General features: G+C 39.1%; 1 protein-coding gene across 5 annotated transcripts in view; it reads right to left on the bottom strand.

Annotated features, from left to right (window-relative positions):
- The window catches only part of LOC119900716 (voltage-dependent R-type calcium channel subunit alpha-1E), a 114,073-nt gene that overhangs the window by 65,776 nt on the left and 27,190 nt on the right, over nt 1-21,107 (bottom strand). For all 5 annotated transcript variants that reach the window (XM_038715906.1, XM_038715907.1, XM_038715908.1 and 2 more), the window contains one exon: nt 984-1,250. In XM_038715906.1, the coding sequence (XP_038571834.1) occupies nt 984-1,250 (267 nt within the window). The remainder of the gene's footprint in view (nt 1-983; nt 1,251-21,107) is intronic.

Below are 21,107 nucleotides of genomic sequence, written 5' to 3'. Positions count from 1 at the left end.
AAAGAGAACTACTGAAAAGGAATAAAAGAGTTTTTTGATGTCACTCTGGTTTAGTATTTAGGCAGATAGTGGCAGATATATTTTAGTTGGCTAGCTTTTGATAAGTGGTTAGAACTGATCACAATGTAAAATCTTACAAAAAAAAAATGCTAACCTAAAGATATCTGGGTTTACAGTAATATGAAACAGAGAAATGTTTGGAACCAGAAAATGTTTGGCATGTGCTACGATTAATCAATTATCAAATTAGTTGCCTCTTAATTTTCTGTTGATCGACTTATTATTGCAGCTCTACTTACCATTGCAGCTCTACCCGAGTTTGATATATTTACTGTACATACCTCATCAGGAGGGGCAGTGATTATGGTGGCAACAGCAGGTCTTCATAGCCTTTTGTTGACAGAAAAGATTCACAGCCATAAACAGAAAAACTCCTGTTTGTTCCTCTAATCCACTTTCCACTGACACCTCCTCCCCTTCTGCAGCAGTTTTTTTGTGTCTAGATATAGCTATTGTCATAACCTAAGTCACCCACTGTTCTATAAAATAGCAAAATAAATAAAATAAATACAAATTCTCTATTGTGCAGTATTGGATTGGATTTAATCAATCAATGTGAATAAATGAAAAAAGTAATTGTGAGTATGTGTGTGTGTGCGCGCGCTGTCCATGGTGCTGGCATTCCCCATAGACACTCTATTGCACACAGAAACTAAGTGGCAAAACACTGAAGTGAATGTGGCCGTTTAAGGACTTATCTGAAATTGTGCACACTTTTGCTAATATGAGACAATTGAATTCAGACTGGGAGCCACAGATGTATAAAAAAATAAAAGATTTCTATGTTTATTTGTTAAACTGGAACCCAGTTTACCCACCTTTGTAATTCACTCCTACAGACTCCGTGCACATCTCAGACGAATGTGTTTGTATATTTCACACCTTACCCGCTTCACTTGCACCATGAAGCAGAAAAAGGATATGGCCACTCAGTGATTTTCTTGGCGTACTTCCTGACCACGTTGTCCTCGCCAAAGATGAAGAGAGACCTGTTGACGGTGAAACAGTTCTCCCTGACCGGGATGGGGTTGTACAAGGCCATGGTGCGGGCACGTTGCGCTTTGGTCTGCTTAAAGGCTGGGGAGATGCCACCTGTGGACACGGCCGCCCCATCGCGGTTCCGGTTGCGCTCGGACCCCCCATCCCCTGAGCTCAACAAGCCCGGGACGTCGTCTCCAAAGCGGGCCATTCTGTCAAAAGCAAACCACACGGGAGGGAAGACTGGGTGAGACAGGAGACAGAAACCAGGTTATAGTCTCCTAGAAAGCAGGGCGCGGTGCTGCACTCGGTGTGACAGCCGCGGAGTGGCGAGATCCTGAGCACTTTTAGTCCATTATCAGTTTTAATCAGCAAAAACACCGCTGTCAGTGTTGTTCAACTTAAAAAATTTTCCTCCTGTCGGTCCAGTGAGGAGCCCGGTTGAAGAAGCACGTCGAGTCCTCCCTTTCAAGCGCACTCTGCGTAAAAAAAACCGACACAAACCCAAAAAGTAATTCAATCCCGCCTCAATTACCAATCCGTCGTCTTAAATGAAGCTGTGGAAACTGATTCATTTTGCAGCGTTTTATCCATCCAAACACTAATAGCTTCAAGAAAAGCTGCAACAGGTCACGTCTTCAGCCATCCTCCGTCCCCTGAGCGAAAAGCAGAAGAGCGGGTTGATCCATGGATTTTTAAATACACTTGCAGTCCACAGTCCACTGAGTAATTCAGAGCACATCACTCCCGTCTCCTCTACACTCTTCTCTGTTGACCACCAACCACAAGAGCCCTATCCTACTGCATGTGTAAGAGGACGACCGGGGGGGGGGGGGAACTTTGGCATTTTCCACGACACCCCCCCCGAAACAATGCGAACAAAACAAGCTGTCAACTACGTGTCACACAGAGGAAAAGATAAGCCTCAACCCGTCTGGTCTGCAGTGGGGCAGTGAAGGACGTGTCTCCCTTTTCCCTGCACTGTAACAGCAAGAGGAAAGAAGACAACAGTGTCTCCTAATGCGACGGTTCAGCCCAACTCTGCTAACCTTTATCCAACCCCACATGCAGTTCACTATGCGCAGATCTACTTAACAAACAGCGTGTTAACAAAAAACAGACATGCATTAAATTGATAGAGTAATAAGGTAATGAAAAAAAATATTAGATGCCATTGCCTCCATCTTGACGAGATTATATAAACAATTGAACATTGCCTGTTCACTTGTTACTCCAGATATTAACTCCCCTTACTTTAGTATTTTACAAGACATTTCAGCAAAAGCATGAATATTTACTGTAGGATCACTCCAGCGTTTTAATGTGAGTGGTCAACGACCACTTGAAGATGGGGCCATGGTGTTAACATTGGCTTTACCTTGTGTTGTTCACCCTGCGTGGTCACGCCTCAGGGCGAGCAAACTGAATGCTGGTCACGCATCAGATCTGGAGGAGAGTAAACACCTGTTGTGAAATGGAAATACACAGCGCCAGCAAGACACTCTGGAGGACAGCAGCAAGCATCTTTGGGCTAATTACAGGGTTCAGAGCCTACTAATGTAAGGCTCCTAGTGAGGGGAAGTCTACTGTTGTGTGCTGGCTGGAGGGGATCATATATCGACTCTCATGAGGATGGGGGATTTTCACAATGAACGGGGAGAATAGTGAGCAGGGGCTGACGCATGTTGGATTGGAAGGGTGGAGTTTAGAATATTATCTGTGTGATCTAAAAAAAAACATGTATCAAGCAATAATTAAAATACATGGTTTGGAGTTATTATATAAATCACTTGAACCAAAGCTAAATTGATCTACAACGTTTTATGTGGCCAAAGTCTGACATAGCTTAGTCCTTTGTGCCACAGTCCTCTGTTATATCCAACAAGACTAAGAGATTATACTAGGTGCACTAAAACAGCATTAAACACAGAGTAAAACCGAAAAGGTGACTGTCATTAGCATTGCAGGTATTTGCTCATAAACCGGTGTTGAAAAAATTAATATTTTGAACTAGATGATAACCACAGTAGTTACAGATCATCCTATGGGGCACATCCATTCTAAATTTCATGACAATGTTGAGAAATTTCATTCAAAACCACAAATAACAACCTAAGACTGACATTGCCATCTGCTTAAAACTATTAAAATCAACAAACATATGGGCATCACACATACTTCCCGCCATCCTGCTGCTATAAATACTACAGCACCAAATGTGTATTTTTCCACAGATTAAAATTATCCAACAAACACACTTTTTACCTTTACATCTGAGTAACAATCCCAGCTGACAACAGGGATACAGATACAGATAATTTAGTTGGTTGAACAAATACAGATGATGGTGTACTCGCTCATCTGTAGTGTTTGCTTTCTCCTGGTCACGTGATTACTCTGACGCTCAAAATTCAGAATAAGGCAGGAAGTGAAAGGCAGAATGGACAAGATGGAGAAAAATCTGTACTGTGCTAGTTATTAAAAAATGTCATCTCTTCATTGTATCCCATTAAACATCTGGGTGAAATTTTATCATAATTACTGCATCAATTCTTGGGTTATGGCCAAAAAGCTTGTTTGTCAAGGTCATTTTGAGGCCTCAGTGACCTCGACATTTGACCAAAAGAAATCCCACCAAGGCATTCCTGAGATTTCACGTTCAGGAGAATGGGACGGATGTGCTGTCGCTGTCCCATGACACTATCATATCATTTTTCAAATTGAGATAGTAAATTGATGGTGATGGAAAAAGAAGTCAAAGAAAAGATGAAACACAGGAGAGAGTTAACCACGACGTTGACACTGACGGGTATTTAGTGATGAGGGTATGACGAAGGCAGTGATATATGGTGTGTGGCCTCCAACTCATTAGTGCTCCAACATTAAAGGCATTAAAAATAGAACACATAACAGACAGACTTTTGACGTCTCCTCATTATAAATGGTGAGAAGAGATGTACAACACGTATCTTCTGTGATAAGACAAAAAAAAACTGTTAAAAGAAAATTCATCTTCTACTTGCTTTTTGTGATTTCAGTCTCAGCTGAGTGTAATAGAAATGTTACCTCTGCTACTTCCTCTGTGCAGCACTAAGTGGGGGATATCATTACATTGTTTGCTGCCAGGACGGGAGCGTGTAGCAGCCACAGCTTTCTTGGCTGAGAGGTGAGGGGTGAATTATGGTAATTAGGTGTTAGCAACAGGGATGATTAGGGAGGAAGGATTATGGTTCTTTCCTGAAAAAAGACACAGAGCGAGCAGTTAGAGCCTCTTTGCTGTAGATGATGCTTTGAGTCAGTAGCTTTTTATCTAATTAAAAAAAAACCCTCTTGGACTCAAACTACTGTGACTGAACACAACTGAAACATGACATCAATGTATTTGCTCAAAGGCTCAGCTTAACCAATCACTCCATCTTTGATAAGAGTGGTCAAACCACTAAAAAGCTAGTCAGTACCACTTTAAAAAGAGCTTATAAGTAATAAGGCATGGCTTTATTATTAGTTAATAAAGGAAAATACTAATGCTTTCTATATCAGCTATAATCCATTAACAAGAATAATATTTGGGATGCAAGGTTGTGAAAAATCCTTTTGTCCAGTGTTTATTCTTCTTCTCTATTATGTAATAAATGTTAGTAATTCATAAATAAATACTCATGGGTTTTTATTTAAAAGAAGTTAATGTGAAAATGAACTGATTATATTTGAACTCAAAATGTTGGATAATGAAAGAAAAAGGTGTGTCAATATTTCCAAGAGTATATTTAATCAAATTAAGGAAACACTTTAAAGTGTTTACTTTAAGTCTCCCTATTTAGCATTTAAAAGTAGTATGTAAACATTTAATAAAATAAATAGTTTATAAGACATTATAATGCAGTTGTATAGGAGATATGTTTATTAATGTATTTGCAACTATAACTGTTCCAGTGGACACTGCAGAATAAACTTCATATAGGACAACTTAGTAAAGCGGTGAGGGGGCTGATGGCGCAATGGATAAGACACATGCCTTTGGTGTGAAAGACCTGGGATCAATCCCCCACTGTGACCCATTCACCATTGTGTCCCTGAGCAAGACACTTAACCCCTAGTTGCTCCAGAGGCGTGCGAACTCTGACGTGTATAGCGATTGTAAGTCGCTTTGGATAAAAGTGTCAGATAAATGTAAAGCACTACTATTGTAATAATATTAAATATTAGTCTTCATAGGTGAAGTAATAACTGCTGACAAATACTGTATATTACTTTATATTATAATACCTTTTGTCAGTTTACAACTACTTTATAGTGTGTTATAAACCATTTATTAAATGTTTGTAAACTGCCAATAAATGCTAAATAGAGATAAGATAGTGATTAGATTTCCAATTAGAAGTAAGACTCCTACAGATCCTACAAAAAAAACTCACTATGAAAAATACAAAAAGGACTAAACATCTTTCAGACAAGCGAAAATATTGTACTGTAAAAGCTTCAGATCCCATAAACTTTTTGACTGGGCTGTGAGCTGGCTGGATTAAAAACAGCAGATAATGTAGTGAAAAACCAACATACTTAACCACGATAACACAAAGTTATAGAAAATAACTATTGGTGGAGAACTGACAGTTAATTTAATATTGTAGACATATTGTCAAAGTCGGAAAATCTATCCGAGGAACACAGGTTTACCAAGGTTACCTGCTGTACTGACAGCAGGTTGACAGTTCCTCCTCTTTTAATGGGACTTTGTGCCAGAGGACTGAGGTGTGAACACAGATTTCAATTCAAAAATAGAACATGTGAACAGCGCTAGCTGGCAGGCTTGTATCTGAAACCTCATCATCATCATGCTCTCCACTTAATAGTCTTGTAATAAAATTAGCTCACATGTGAATTCAGCGCATATGTGTTTACTTGACACATATTTGGTTGTCATATGTGACCGTTTCCATTTTCGCCAACAGGACCACATATACTGTGTAAAAGAGCAGCGCAGGACCATCTATTTGGAGCAGAGAATTAAAAAGAAACTCGATGTAACAAGGAAAAAAAGACAGCCAGTGCAGGATAAAGGAGCACTTAGCCTGCTCTTACAAAATGTTCAACAATACAATCTAATAAGATAAGATAAGATTGTAACATTTTAAGAAATATTTCTTAAGTTGTTGGCTGACAGAATGAAGCTTGGACAGTCTGGATCCGACCATATATCAATTCTGAATGGCACAAATACTAAACAATATACTTGTATTGGCACAGACCTCTGGCTGTTTGGAATTTTTGTTCCTTTGTGGAGCACGTAACCAAGTCAAGTAGGTGAACAGAAAAGACTAAATGACGTAGTAGTGTAAGTAGTGTAATTGGACAAGTCTAAGTGCTGGCAGCCAGTGTAGTGAGTAACACATGCAGCATAGTACAGACTATTTACATAGTGCTGTGAGACGGACAGACGGAGCGAGACGTCAGATAAGGAATCTGTGTGTCTGTCTGAGTCAGACGTGTCAACACATTTTCATCAGTGTGGAGAACGCACTTGGTGACAGCCATGGGAGGGGCTTTAAATGTGCAGGTATAAAAGAGCAGATCAAAACACACATAGCCTCACAACGTCAACATCCTTAAAGTGTTTCATAATTATGAAGTGCTTCACTCGATCTCTTTTATTCCACTATACCTCTGTTGTAGCTAGATGTATTCTTTTTTTCTTTTTAATTGTTAATTTTAGTCTACATTTTATTTAGCTAGGAGGTTTGAACATTATATCAAATAAGAATGCTGGCACCAAAGGATCCTAGTAGTGGGTAGTGCAGTGAGTTGTATGTATAATCAGTCATGTGCACTTCTCTCCTTTATGTGTAATTTATTGCATTTAAAAAGGATTGCGTAAATAACTGGACAGGATGATTGCACCTTCTGCTGGATTTACTAGCCACACTTCTCAGTTTCTCACAGGTTTATTGACAAGGAAGGTCGTGGCGGGGAAGAGAAACTTTCATTTATAATACCTCCTATGACAGCAGAGTGGGTGCAGCACAAAAACGGGGAAGGGTGCTGCACTGAAAAAGTTAGAAAAAGATTGCTAGAAAGAGAGTGGAAATACAAGATGAACATAATATCTCACCAAACAAAGTTTTTGAAAGTAAATTCCAAGCTGACATTCACTGGATTTTGAGCTTTTGAAAATACATTATGTGTGTCCAAAGAGTGAATTCACCGCCACTGTAGTGAGGCAGCAGCTCAATCAACATCAAATTCAACTTCAAGTTGAGGATTAATGACCACAGCGCCGTAACTCCCTGTCTGCTCTTTGGTTGGTGTTCTAACACAGTCGGATGCTGTGTTCGTTTATTATGAGCAACTGCTTACTCTCTGTCTCTCTCTCAGTGCAGGTCTCTGAAGAATACTGGTTGATTAAATTTTTTTCTTCCCCACCACAACATTCCCTCCTACCTGAGAGGTATGAAGTGGAGGCAGAGATTTCAACACCCAACAGAATGAGACTTTATCGTCTCTTTTTTTCTAATGTTATCATGATTTTTACCTAAATTACATATGCAAAAATGGGAGTGTTAGACTCTGCTAATTAGATGCAGGGCATCCCTAGATCAAACTCTTAAAATACAACATAAATGAGCTGCAAAAGGTGTGAAAATGCTGCTACACCCAAAGACATTATTCCATTCAATTATAATTTCTTGAGCTTGGAAAGATACCGTTATATATTATACTTGGACTGAAATCAACTGTTTGCATATTATTTCATACAAATGGCTTAAAACACAATATTCATTGACATCAGCACAAAAACAATATGTTCACACAGTCTGTCCACAGAGCTGTTGCATGCTGCTGAATGTCTAAAAAACTAATTAATATCAGTGAAAACATAACTATGTTGGCAAATGATTTTGAAATGCAGGGGCTACTTTCTGTTTCCAATGGAAATGAGCTTGGAGCTTGAATCACTTCCACAACAACTGTATTGAGTTGATGATATTAACTTTTGAGTAATACAATTAGGCACACTTTTATTATGCTACTAAAAATTAATAATTTCTGATATGATTCACCTACAAAACCTACTTAACATAGAGTCAGCATCAGGTGTTGTGTTCTCATTAATTAGCTTGTATATCAGGCGATGCTTAAATCTCCAAAAACACATATTAAACCTATGAAGTTCCCCCAAAATAACCACTGTGCTGGGTCAGTGGGCCATCGGCCAGACCACAGAATTCAACATGACACAGAAAAGCTCAAGGCAAACACAGAAGGACAGGCAGACGACAAAGCCAGACCTATTGATGTGGTGAGATGAAGGGGCCGGGGGATTGGACTATATTTAGTTTCATTGAGATGGTAATGGTTGGAACATGAGAGGACTTGTGAGTGTGTGTGTGTGTAAGAGAGAGTGTATGTGTGGCTTTGCATGCGTCTGGGTGCGTGTTAATGATGAGCTGTGCAAGAACCACCATTTGAATTTCTGGGCTTTACATTGGGAAAGTGTTTTTGATCATAGAAAGAGGAATGATTACAAGTGGGTTTGGCAGAATTAACCGTCATCTCTCTGTAATAACACATCATGGAAATAGCAGCACTGTTGCTTTCTTTCCTGGCCTTGATCAGCACCCAAAGGAAATATGATGAAACACATTTACCCTGCAGCATGATTTCTCTGCCTGTGTCTCTCGCTCTCTCACCCTTCTCTATTTCTCCAGCTGTCTTACCCTCTCTCTCTCTACCCAACCCAGATTTCTGCCACTGTTGTCTTCTCCTACTTGTTTCCTAGCAACTGAACTGACATGCCCCCTATTTTCAGCCCCGAGAATCTGTCGCCGTAACCCTAGATTTTATGGAATAACCTATATAAATCATCATTCCCTATGGGGACCTGAGTTATGGTCGTTGACTTCAGACAAATGGTCCTGTACATAAGCATGTTGTTAACCTGGTTTGTGATATTGCAAGTTTAAAGTGGTCAAAGCAACAGTTGGGCAGTGAATGGTGCGCAGTAACTAGATAACAAAACAAATGTAAAAGCTAACATTTATACAGCTGTTTCAGATGCTCCAATGTTTTAGGATTTTGCAACACTAGTTACAGACAGCTGCATCTTTTTCCTCTTCATGTAGTGGATCTGCTGTGGTGAACTTATTGACTTGGAAGAGGATTAGTCGTACACTGACCAAATGATTTTGAGAAATTCATTCATACAAGCTTTACACAGATTTTGAGGCACAAGGAAGTTAAGCACCAGATAAAAACACTGCAATGCAGTCTTTGAAAGCACGCTGTCCTTATTAAGTGGTGAAGTTTGCATTTATTTTAAAAATCCCTATCTATAATTTTGCTCATTTAAATTACTATACTTACATACTATAATTAAAGTTCTAATGAACTTGAAGTGAATGAACTATGTCCAGAAATAACTGAAGGGTTTGACTTTGAAAAACATTGTGTTTCTCACCTGAAAATAATTGAAAATATTGTCTGTTTTACTACTGTATTTACATTTGGGTCAAAGATTGTATCTTTTATTACCTGTTTCTTGAGGCTATGTGAGACATCACCCTAATGATAGAGAACTATTCCCATTACCATTAGAAACTCTAATGGTAATGGGAAACATGCCTCTTAAATAAATAATAAAATGACTGAAAAACATGATTAAACAGTTAATTGAATAATCAGTTGTGCAAAGTAAATTGAATGTCATGGTAGGTTTATCAGGCTGTTTTAATGTATCTGTCAAGAAAGAGCCTCCATCATAGTGCAGGTGGATGACATTTACAGCTGATATGTAATATCTAATAAAAAGCCAATGCCAGGTTCATTTATCAGTATAAGACTAATTTACATGTGTACCAACATTATCATCACATTATACATCCTAAAAATCTGTCTAATGCTGCACAACCAGTGGTGGGAAATACAATTGCTGAGCAATTGTCTCCATCTAGTGACAAATAGAGTTGCTACATTATTTTATTGGGGGAGAACATTTCAGTGTTCACTGAGGAAGATGAAACAGTTTTCTACAATATATTTATATAAGCTATTCAAATTAGACAAGGATTTTTGTTTTCATGGTTGTGAAACATGTGAAAGCGATTTCCTTTGTTCAGCCACCTCGATGATCCAAGCGTTTTCTCTGGAGGCACAAATGTTTGAAATTAATTAAAAGTAGCTTTAGAGGAGGACAACATAGGTTTTGCAGAATAAACACCTTACAATGTAGTTTTTAAGATGAAATAACACATTTAGGTGTTTGGGAGAATATTTCTTGTACAGCATTAACGGACAGGGTGTTTAAGAGATTTCTTAGTCCAAACACGTCAAAAAATGTGGTGCTAAACCAAGAAGTATAAAAAACATTCCCAAATCCTGATGATGAAAATCCATCATAATATACAGTGAAAGGGGAGCAGGAGGGCTAATCAATAAAAATCCATGAATAAGGATTTTGCAGTGACTGCTTGGTGCTGCAGCTATTTACCTTTTAAATTAAACCATCCATTAGTCCATATATCTGTCAGCTGAAAATTAGAGTGTTAATAATCAAACTGGCAGCCCGACAGATCCATACTCGTCAACAGACGACTGTAGATTAACCACAGAGGTGTGAAGGGCTCTGCTGGTCACAAGCAGAAGGCTGGTAAGCTGGTGGATGGTGGGGTACCAGGAAAAGGAAAGGTATTGTGCATTGTGCATAAGTGATATAGGCAAAGAAGAGGAGAGGGCCAACAGTTTAATTTGTGACCTCTGGATTTACCCCAATTTCGCCATCCTGACCTCTTCGCACTTTTGAACCCCTTAAAGACCTGAATGAATATCAGATCTGATTAGGTTTCCTCAGACTTTACAAAGAGCCAATGGAAATGCCCCAAACCTTCAACAATAATAAAATAAAATCTCAAAGACCCAAACCAAGGTTATCGGTTTAATAATTTCATGTTTGTCACTTTTCTCAGATTACTAAAACTGTCCCAGCAGATCATTACTTAATGGCTTCTTAAGTGGCAGCTGCTCCAATCTGGAAAACATACTGTGCAGACAAACTTGACTGAAGCTGCGGTGAATCACTAAGACTGTAGATTATGAATGCCCTCTGGTGGGCGAAACATTGCTAATTTAACACACACGGGATCAAATCAAACTTTGGTTTGAGATTAATCTGATGGAAGAATTAATAAATTCTGAGTCTCGGGCACTGAGTGTCTTTACCAATGTTTCGGCATGCAAAGGAGGTTCCAGTGTGCCACATCAAACCTATAAGGAGCTTTAATATGTGAGGTGTCACTTTCTTTCTTTATTTCTCATTTCTGTGTGTATAATTAAAGATTCAAGAAAATCTTTTCCTATAAATCCCTCCAGCTGGATTTTGATGCCACTTTCAACATCTTTGCCCCTTCATTTCAAACAGCATCATGATATAAACAAATGATTACTTCACAGGATATAAACACCATCCATTCCTCTCATGAATGCATGCATGAGCCTGTCTGTGCAGTAGGCAGTTCTCAGCCCCTCCACTAGGGGTCACAGACATGACACTGAAGTAGCACATTGCTGACATGTTGGATATTGACGATGACTCAGTTTGCTTACCCAGCGTCCTTCTCCACATTTGTCAGAACTACTCCCTCCCGGAGAAACATAAGTCACGCAGCTGCAACATTTGGGTTCCCTCTGGTTTGGTGGGAAAAGGGATGTGATGAATATCTCTCACACACACTTCAGGCGTGTCTCTGGCTTGTTTCCCTGCATATTCATCTCAAAAAGCGGCTAATGTGTGGATCTTGATGCTGACCACATACTACACAACCCATCACTTGAATTGTAATCTGAAAACAGGGGCCAAAAAAGGCAATTTAGATATACATAAAGCTCCCTGCTAAGCCCATTTGGCTTGAAAGAAACAGTGGCTGAAAGAAATCCTGTTGCACTACAAAGGTCTTATTTGCTCCAATAAGCTAACAGCACTGAACTCTCAGAGCACAGCACAATCATCTTTGATATTTAAATCTGAAGCTCTGAATAAACAGATGGGAGTGAATTCAAGGTCTATGGCGGGGTGCACATTCATCCGCCTCAGCGTGTCAGGACTTTAATGTCTAAAGAAGCACAAGACGGAATGGCTAGTTTCAGCATGTATGCACCTATCACTGAAAGACAACACCTTCCCATACACACAAACACATCTATTAACATAGTAAGTATTTAGGCATTGCACTAAAAGGGTGAAATCAGCATGAATACAACTCAAAGGCATAATAGAAAGAAGCATGGAGGACTGTTATCACATTTTAGTGGATATATTCTAAACTAAATCCTGCTATGAAGGTATAATAACTTTGCCAAAAAAAGCTATTTTAATGATTTTTAGGTTGTTGTTGTTTTTTTTTTAAACATGTGAAGTAAATAATTTTTTCCATATAAATGAAGTTTCTGGAATATATTATTACCCCTAAGAGTGATCAATAAAGGTACCTGTTATGTTATCTTATTTGATTGGTTTTCTTTTTTGTAACTTGACATTTTGCAACCTGGAACATTCAAGACCCAAATCACTTCCTTCCTGGTGTCCTGGTAGCCTGTCCCTATTTTAAAATTAAGGGATGGGGAGGGTTAAAGGAGTCACTCCTCTAGCCAAACATCATCACATGAGTGTTTCTTATTTGACTCTGTGCATGCGTCCACGCTGTTGGAACAGGTTGACAGGTCACCTTGCTTCCTGTGCTAAATGGCTTCTATCACAGTGCAGTGTGGGAGGTCAACACAAACCACCAGCTGCTCAGAAAAACAAAACTCTCCAGCAAATAAAATGTTCTGCAAGGCTCAGAACAAGTCAATCAATCAAACAATAATAATAATTATTGTTTCGACAGGGACTAGAAGATGCTTCCAGGTCAATATATGATGGATTTCTTAATCAAGTGCTCATTTCATTCTGAGTCAGTTGGATCTAGCTTTTTAATGTTCCTCATGAAGCTTTCTGCTTTATTTTCCAGATTAACAGTTAAGACAGCTACACTTCTTAAAGTGCACTCACTTACTTAAAAACAGATATAAAATGACACATAAAATTCCATCCTACACAGAGCCTGAAACATTATTTTAAGATATAGCTTGAGCATGTGAGTTATCAGCGCATTTCTGGTCTTTAATTATTAAACAGATAATAAAAGCTGAGCCTGCCTGCAAACCATATGAATTTAGATTCCAACTCACAGCTGCACAACGTGTGTGTGTGTGTGTGTGTGTGTGTGTGTGCCCATGTGAATGTGCAATAGTAAAAAAGAGAGCATGCCAGTGTCATGTGGTGTTTAATGGGAGGACCGTAGGCTATATTTCATAGAGAGCTCCCTCAGGAGACGTAGCTGGTGTCAGTCAGTAAAGCAGGGCATGAGCCAAAAGATGAATGGTAGTAACATTTAAAGCTGTAATACTGAAAGAATGGGGAATGGGGCCATGCAGATGATCCTCTGTGTTGAGTCAAAATAAAGGCAGTCTCAGCTGTTCTTTGTGTTTAGTGCTAATTAGCACGATAATGCACTAAACTAAGATGGTTAAACATAGGGCTGGACGATATGGCCAAAAATGTTATCACAATAAAAAGTTTCATGTCTTTCGATATCAATAATTATCATGATACATATCAAATCATTATTTCTTTCGAGTTTAAAGGCTGATTTTTGCTCCTGAGTGAAAGTTGGAGGAAGAAACCTGATGGTTAATTGTGGTTCTTTATGGTCAACACTTGATGCCAAACAGTGGATCCCTTAGCAAATCTGAGGTAGAACATTAAAACAATAATGATAAAATCTTTGTCAACAAATATGCATGAGTAAAATAAAGTAAAAGCTTTTTTCAGTCCTTTTTCCTCAACAAAATAGACAAAAAAAAATTTTGTTTATGATTCAAGTGAATAAAATCAAGCATTTATTGAATATTTATTTGTTATATTATTGAAAAAAAATCGCGATAATTATTTTTATTGTTTTATTATCCAGCCCTAGTAATATATTACACCTGCTTAACATCAGCATGTTAGCATTGCCATTGTTGGCATGCTGACAGTAGCATTTAGCTCTAAGCACCGCTGAATTAAGTGCATCTTTAGAAAGTTGCTAGTGGACTGTAGACTCTTAAGCTTGTTTTTTAGATTATTTTTTGCATTTTTACCTTAATAGAAAATGACTGAGTGGTACCTGTGTGCAGAGAGGAGGAGGGATGACAACAATTATCCCCAGCCAGAATCGAATCAGGGGGACATACACAATAATATAATGCACATCACTGAATTTTTAAACACCAACTAATCTCAGCAATCTTTAGTCATGAAACTAAAAGAGAGCAACAACTATGCAATAATTAGAGCAATAGAAAATGTATTTTATTAATCAGGGGCCTTATACAAAACATAAATGAGAGATCAACGTGAGGTTGCTCACAGGAAAAAAATGACCACTTCCCTCTGCATCTGTCTCTTTCCTCTTTGCTGCAGTCCTGAACTCTTTCCCATTCCCTCACTGTCTTCATTTTACACCCCAGAGCAACATTTAGTCAAACCCAGACACCATCATCTACTGACAGATCACACATCTTGGTAACTCATGATCTCTCTCTATCTCTGTGATGGTCATCAACGGTGTCAGTTTGGAACATTTTACCATCCAAACACAGGAAGACAGAGAGCGAAGAAAGAAACAATATAGGGAGGGTGAGTGTGAGAATGACTGCAGTAGTATATCATTTAATCACTTATTAATGAGAAGCTCCACACCCAAACGCAGCACAAATACATCCTTGTCATAAAACAAATATGCCAGCTTAAATTAAATGAAAACATTATTATAGAGTGTGCGATTGAACAAACATTTTCTCCACTCCCTCAATTCAAATTCTCTCTCAATAACGCTGCCTTTTCCATTCTGCATATTGTTTGATGGACACATGGGTTTTGTGAAAATGGCTTTTCAGCGTGTCATCATTAATAATTCACTTATGACAAACAGCACTGACATTTACACTGCGCTGGGTGTCTGCCTGACACTAACTGGGAGACAGTAATGAAGGAGAAGGAGACAGATTCAGAGACAGATTCTCTCTCAGTTGTGTACTGGAGAAATTAAAAAAGGGTCAAGCCTAATAAAATGGCAAACCACCAGTGGTAAAACACTGACGGAAAGAGCAAAGCTGCCTGTGATGACCTTTTTAGAAATAGTGAGTTGACCTTAAATTGAGCTTCAAGTAAGTAACTGTAGCTCTGTGAACAATGAAGAAGAGTGAAACTAAATATAACATGCAACCTATAAAGTGCAGTCAAGCCCCTTAAGCAAATCTTATGAAACAGGTATGAATGAGCAAACAGGTTTTTATGACATTTAGACTGCACGCCTTGCTGTCCAATAATGCCTCTGTTGGAAACATCGATCACACACTCACACACAGTTTTCGAGAGACAAATGGGAATAAGGGATGTGTGAATGGGCCACTGGCAGACTTGCCGGCTGACTAAGTGACGGACTTTGTAAATCATTGTCTTGCCTCTTGAATATCCGTCTGACTCGCAGCCCAACAGGTTGAGAATAAACCGATGTGTGAGGCCCTCCGAGGGCAGCAAAGCGCAGATGCTCTTTTAAAGCTAATGCAACGTGGGCAGAGACACACTGAGAGAAGCAGTCAGATTGAAACCAGAGCTGGTGGAACCGTGACAAGATCATTCTGTCTCCACTCTGTAGAGAAACTTCACAAAACACTTTAGTTTTATCCAAAATGGACAGGCATGAAAGTAAGAAATGGCATGGTTGATCCATGCAACCTACTGTGTAGATATTTTTTAAAAATATTATTTTGAAAATAAGAGGACTCCAACTGATAGCTTTTATAAACAGTCAAGTTCATAATGACTAAAAACATTCTGCAAGAAAAACAGACAGGTCTCTAAAATGTGTATTCTGAGGATTAGCAACATAATTTCAAAGCACCATTAGTCATTTACAAACTTGGTGGAAACATGCAATATTAATGCATATTTGGCACTGAACAGACATTTTGTCAAATCAATGAAGAAGCTATCAGAATATCAGAAAATATAAAAAATTAAAAAAAAAAAAAAAAAAGATTACCTTGTTTTCATGAAATGGCAAATGCACTAACAAGAGTCTGCAGCTAGCTAGCAACTCTGAGAGTCTGTACTTAGTCACAGTGGTGCTTAGTGTGCTTTTGAGTTAAATGCTAACTTAGTTAAGCATGTCCAATAGTTGTTATATACAATATTTCAGTCAAGTGGTTGACCAACTTTGACCGGCTGTTATTGCTAATATTAGCTAAAAGAAAAGTCATTTGGTTATGGCCTTGCTACATGCAGTGTTTCATGCGGACTCATACAAAACTATAACCCTGAACCAAAAACCAAAGAAACTCCTTGTTATTTGTACCGGTGGATAAATAATGAGGCTTGTGCTTGCTGTGTAAAGAACAAAAACACTGACACTACTGTAAACAGGCAATTTTCCAATTGCAGCTCCGAGCAGTGAAGTCAGGCATACCCTTTATGGATAGCCAGCAGCACAGTCAGTGTGCTCCAATCAGGTTTTGATCAGAAGAAATGATGATAGCACACAGTGTGTCCAAGTCTGTAAACACTCCTGCCGAGAATAGAACTAACACGGATGGGTTGCACAGCCCGGTACATAATGATAACATTATTTACACACAAAGATAAACACAAACACACACACATAAACACACCCACAGAGGCTACAGCAGCGATGATGTGCTGATGTCTTTATCTTTCAGTTCTAACCACTGAGGCCTGCAGCATTTACAGAATATATCACCTGTGAGGAATCACATGAATTGTTGATGTGACATCCCTCAATATGTCTTGTGTGCAGATTTATATATATGTGCGTGTGTGTGTTGCTGGTCAGCATGGCAGCCAACACACAGACAGTATCTCAGTTGAAATGTTCAAATTTCTGTGATGGGTTTTGGTGCAAAGTATCCAGATTAGGGACAAATGTGAACATCTGAACGATTCAACTGAAAGTTGGTGTCGTATTTTCTCTAGAAACCATAATGCAACTCTGATGTGAAGCAGACAAATGTGAGCCGAGATATTGGTCGTTCCTTTTTTAACTGGTAAGATTCCGTTGTTTATGCCCTGCAATGCTAATGATTTCTTTGGAAATGGTCCATATTGAAAATGTTTTAATGAAGGCCCTGTAGCTGGTTCCACTGTACACCAAGAACCTGGTCTCATGCCAAGTTAGCAAAGTCAAACAACAGAATGAATTTTCTTTCCTTTGGTTTCACATTCTACATTGTAGTACATTTGGAATATATAGGGTTGTCACTTGGAAGCTGGCCTTGTGATTATACTAGATAGTCTTGCCACTCTTTCAGAAGTCTGCTCTGACTCAGTTTCCAAGTTCAGCTTAATGACTCATGGTTTTAGCATATGCTTCCATTTGTTGAACAACTCTAACTGCTTTGAATCGCTGGCTTGCAACATTTAAATTAACCAATACTCCCTCACAGCCATCAGCTCTTCTTTTACTGCTTCTCTCTTTACTTCAGTGAGACCATTCTGGAAATGAAGCCTCCGATGCTGGGGATATGAATAGTTATGCCACAATACCAGGTATATTAACCAGACTGACCAGTTTTGTCTTAAAAATCTAAAGGACTTTGATGTCAATTGTAGCTGTGATACCAATGTTTCCAAAAAAAGTCTGTTTGTCAGGCTCAATTTCTGTGGGACCTTTTCCCATTTCCCAGAAAACACAAATTACAAACAAAAACACAAACAGCACCAAGGTGAAATAGAGACCAAAATATTTTTTGTGCTCTTTTCTGTGACCCACATCGAGTCCTGATGCCCAATTTATTCGGTCGGATTACTGTCATTAGGGCCATGTAAACGTCAGCTTGAGTACTGTTATTTCATCAAGCACTTCAGAAAGGATGTCTTTATTCCAAACTGCTAAAAGCAGAACAAGATACCAGAATCGGAGGCGTAATTGCTTCATCAAAGTGTTTGCTGTCGTTCAAGCAGAGCTTGTATTGGAAGGACATAAAAAACAAACTAAATTAGACTAAATACAAAGTCAGTGGCTCATAGAAATTCCATTGCTCATTGCCATCCAGGGTTCAGAAGGAAACACACTGATGGTTTTTGTTATTCTTAGGTCAAATCCAACACAATGGCACTACAGACCAGGTCATGGAAACACCAGACTCAAATGGGTTCTTCCTCTGGGAAGTATGAATACAGCAAAGGTTTTGGCACTCAGAAACAGAGGGAATACTGTCTATATATATATGTATAGAGTGTGAAAGTGGATATTTTAATGTGAGTGAGGTACAAGTGGAAAGGTCAACGGGTGACTAAAGTCAGAAATCCTCTTGGGAATATAATGCATTTTCCCAAGGCATTCTGGGAAGTTTGGCCTAATGATGACACTAGAGAAAACATCAGGACATCAGTAAGACATTAAGCATATTTCATGGCAATCTGGACCGGGCTTAGTATAATTACTGAAATAGTCAAATGGGTACTACAAATATCCATCCAAAATATCATGGCAGACTGGCCAGCAGTTGTTGAGATATCTTGCTAAACTGAACCAAGGGACCAGCTGATAGCTGGCAAAAACTCACTCATCAGCTTTCTTTTCCAAAATATATTGCTCTCGCTTGATTTGAAATTAGATTAATTTCTTTTGGAAAAACAAAAGCAGGTGCACGCTTTGGCTCAGGCACAGCATCTCATTTTCCATCCTCCTGTCAGGTGGCTGTGGGTTTGCTGCTAAGTGGCCCTGAGAGGTGGATGTTCATGGTTGTAACGCATCCTGACTCACTCTGGTCATTTTCCTCTCAGCAGCAGACATGTAGATCTGTCATGTAGTAAATGTACTAGGCAGGCCAGAGAATAGTTATCTGGTCCAGGCCTGGTGATCAAGTATCCAACCACATCAATACTACTGTCACATGGACTTAAATATCAAATTAAGGGAGGAAATTTCATTCTGCAAAATACTCCTCTTATTTCTCATTCACATTCTATTCCCTCCTCATCTCTTCCCCTGAATTCATTGCACGTCATCTATCTCCTCTCCACCTGCCACCCTTCCTCTCACTGTCTTTCTGCTGTCACGCTGCCTAAGCCTCAGTCTCTTTAGCTATAGACATAGCTCAGCATGGGATGGCTCATCCTGTACCTGTGGTGAGGAAGGAGGAGGAGGGGAGTGGCACAGAGGGTGCCAATGCCACTAGAGGTGAAGCCCCAGCTTAAGCAGGGAAACAGAGTGGGGATTCACCACTTTAATCGGCTAGATATTCCAAAGCGCCACGGGGCAGGAAACCAGTAAATACAAGCACACACATGCATGCACATGGCATGAGCATGTGAATGAGCATATAGTAAACACACACACACACACACACACACACACACACACACACACACACAATGCAAACAAAAATACTGTATGCACTACAGTAATAGTAATCACTCACATCAAGATGCTATTTTCTCCATTCCACAGCAGTATGCACACCAAAAGCTTGGGTCACATTTAAATGAATAGTTTAGACATTTTGGGAAATAGATCGTTTCTCTTTCTGGCAGAGAGTTAGATGAGAAGATCAATACCACTCTCATGTCCGTGCAGTAAATATGAAGCTACAGCCAGCAGTCAGTTAGCATGGCTTAGCAAAAAGATAGAAACTTCTACACCAAATATCACTAATTAACACGTTTTATCTTGTTTGTTTAATTCATACAAAATTCTAAATGAAAAACCTTAATGTAAAAATTCCAATTTGCTGTTTGGCTGGGAGCAGTTCCTTCCTGGGATCTCCGCTGGTTGCTCGCAGCCAAGAAATTCTATCTGGCACACAACCCCCGTTAAATGGTGAATTTGCAGAAATTAAAAATTTTATTGAATTGTAGAACTGCGCACAGGGCATTGATTCGCTCAGCTCTCCACCCTCGCTCTCTCTCACAAACACAGTGAACATGGATCTATCTGTGAATAGTCTCTGTTAATTTGAATTCTTGAACTCTGATGCTGGATGTTTGTTCATCAATCCAGATGAATGTTGAAAAACATTTTAAAAACAGAAAGTAAGAGTACATAAGAATTTGAGAAAACACAAGTTAGAATGCTGAACAGTCTGACCATAGGTTATTAGCTGTCCAAATAATTTGTTATTATATTTAATTATATTATTAATATTTTCAGGTTTCAACCAGTGCAGCTGTGACAGTTTAAGCAGCAAGAGAGAGTCAGGAAATGAAGAAAGACCTGTAGGAGAGCAGGAGGACAGCAGCCAACATGCTGCGGTGGGAGAGCCAACTAGGGCACAGGCAACAGGTGAGACTGACTGCAAACAGAGAGATGTAGAAGCAGGACAGATCAAAAAAGCAGATTTCTTAGGCAAAGGGGCTTCATTTCTATTCTTCACGGTATTTGTTTGACACACTGTGAATCAATGGAGCTGTCTAGTCTAATTTTATAGTCACTGCTGTGTTATGATGCTAATAATAATAATAATAGACCCTATTTGTCAGCTGCCTGATCAGAAAAATACTGGTCCAAAAATTCAAAAGGGTTGCTGTCACACATTAATTTAATCACTGTATGTCAAAGCAACCCTTTTCCTGAACTGGAGAATCAGTATTTTTACTTAAAAGGTAAATTTGATATTTTTCCACCTGGACCATATTTTCCCATGTTTGTGTATCTATGTGAATAATTGGGACATCGTTTTTTTAAACTGTTCCAGGATTGAACGAGCACACTGCAGTCTGCAACAGCGAAACAGGGCTGCAACGTAATCGCTGTGGGCAATTGAGCCTCGTACATCCACCAAAGTGCTTGTTTTTGACCTGACAGGCTCAGGTCTGACAATATTATGGAAAGGATCCATAACCTTCTTTAAAGAGTAAGATCCTTTTTGTTTAACCAGAAACAGTCGCTCAATCGCTCTTGTCAAAGCCACCAGACTCCCTTGACAAAAATACTAATTTTACCTCTCTGGTCTTCGGTGTTATTGCGTGACTTTGA

This window comes from Micropterus salmoides, unplaced genomic scaffold (genome assembly GCF_014851395.1).
Source record: "Micropterus salmoides isolate LMB-PRFRI ecotype aquatic unplaced genomic scaffold, ASM1485139v1 Ms_hic_scaffold_13, whole genome shotgun sequence".
Lineage (NCBI taxonomy): Eukaryota > Metazoa > Chordata > Actinopteri > Centrarchiformes > Centrarchidae > Micropterus > Micropterus salmoides.
This window is presented reverse-complemented; position numbering and strand designations above follow the sequence as displayed.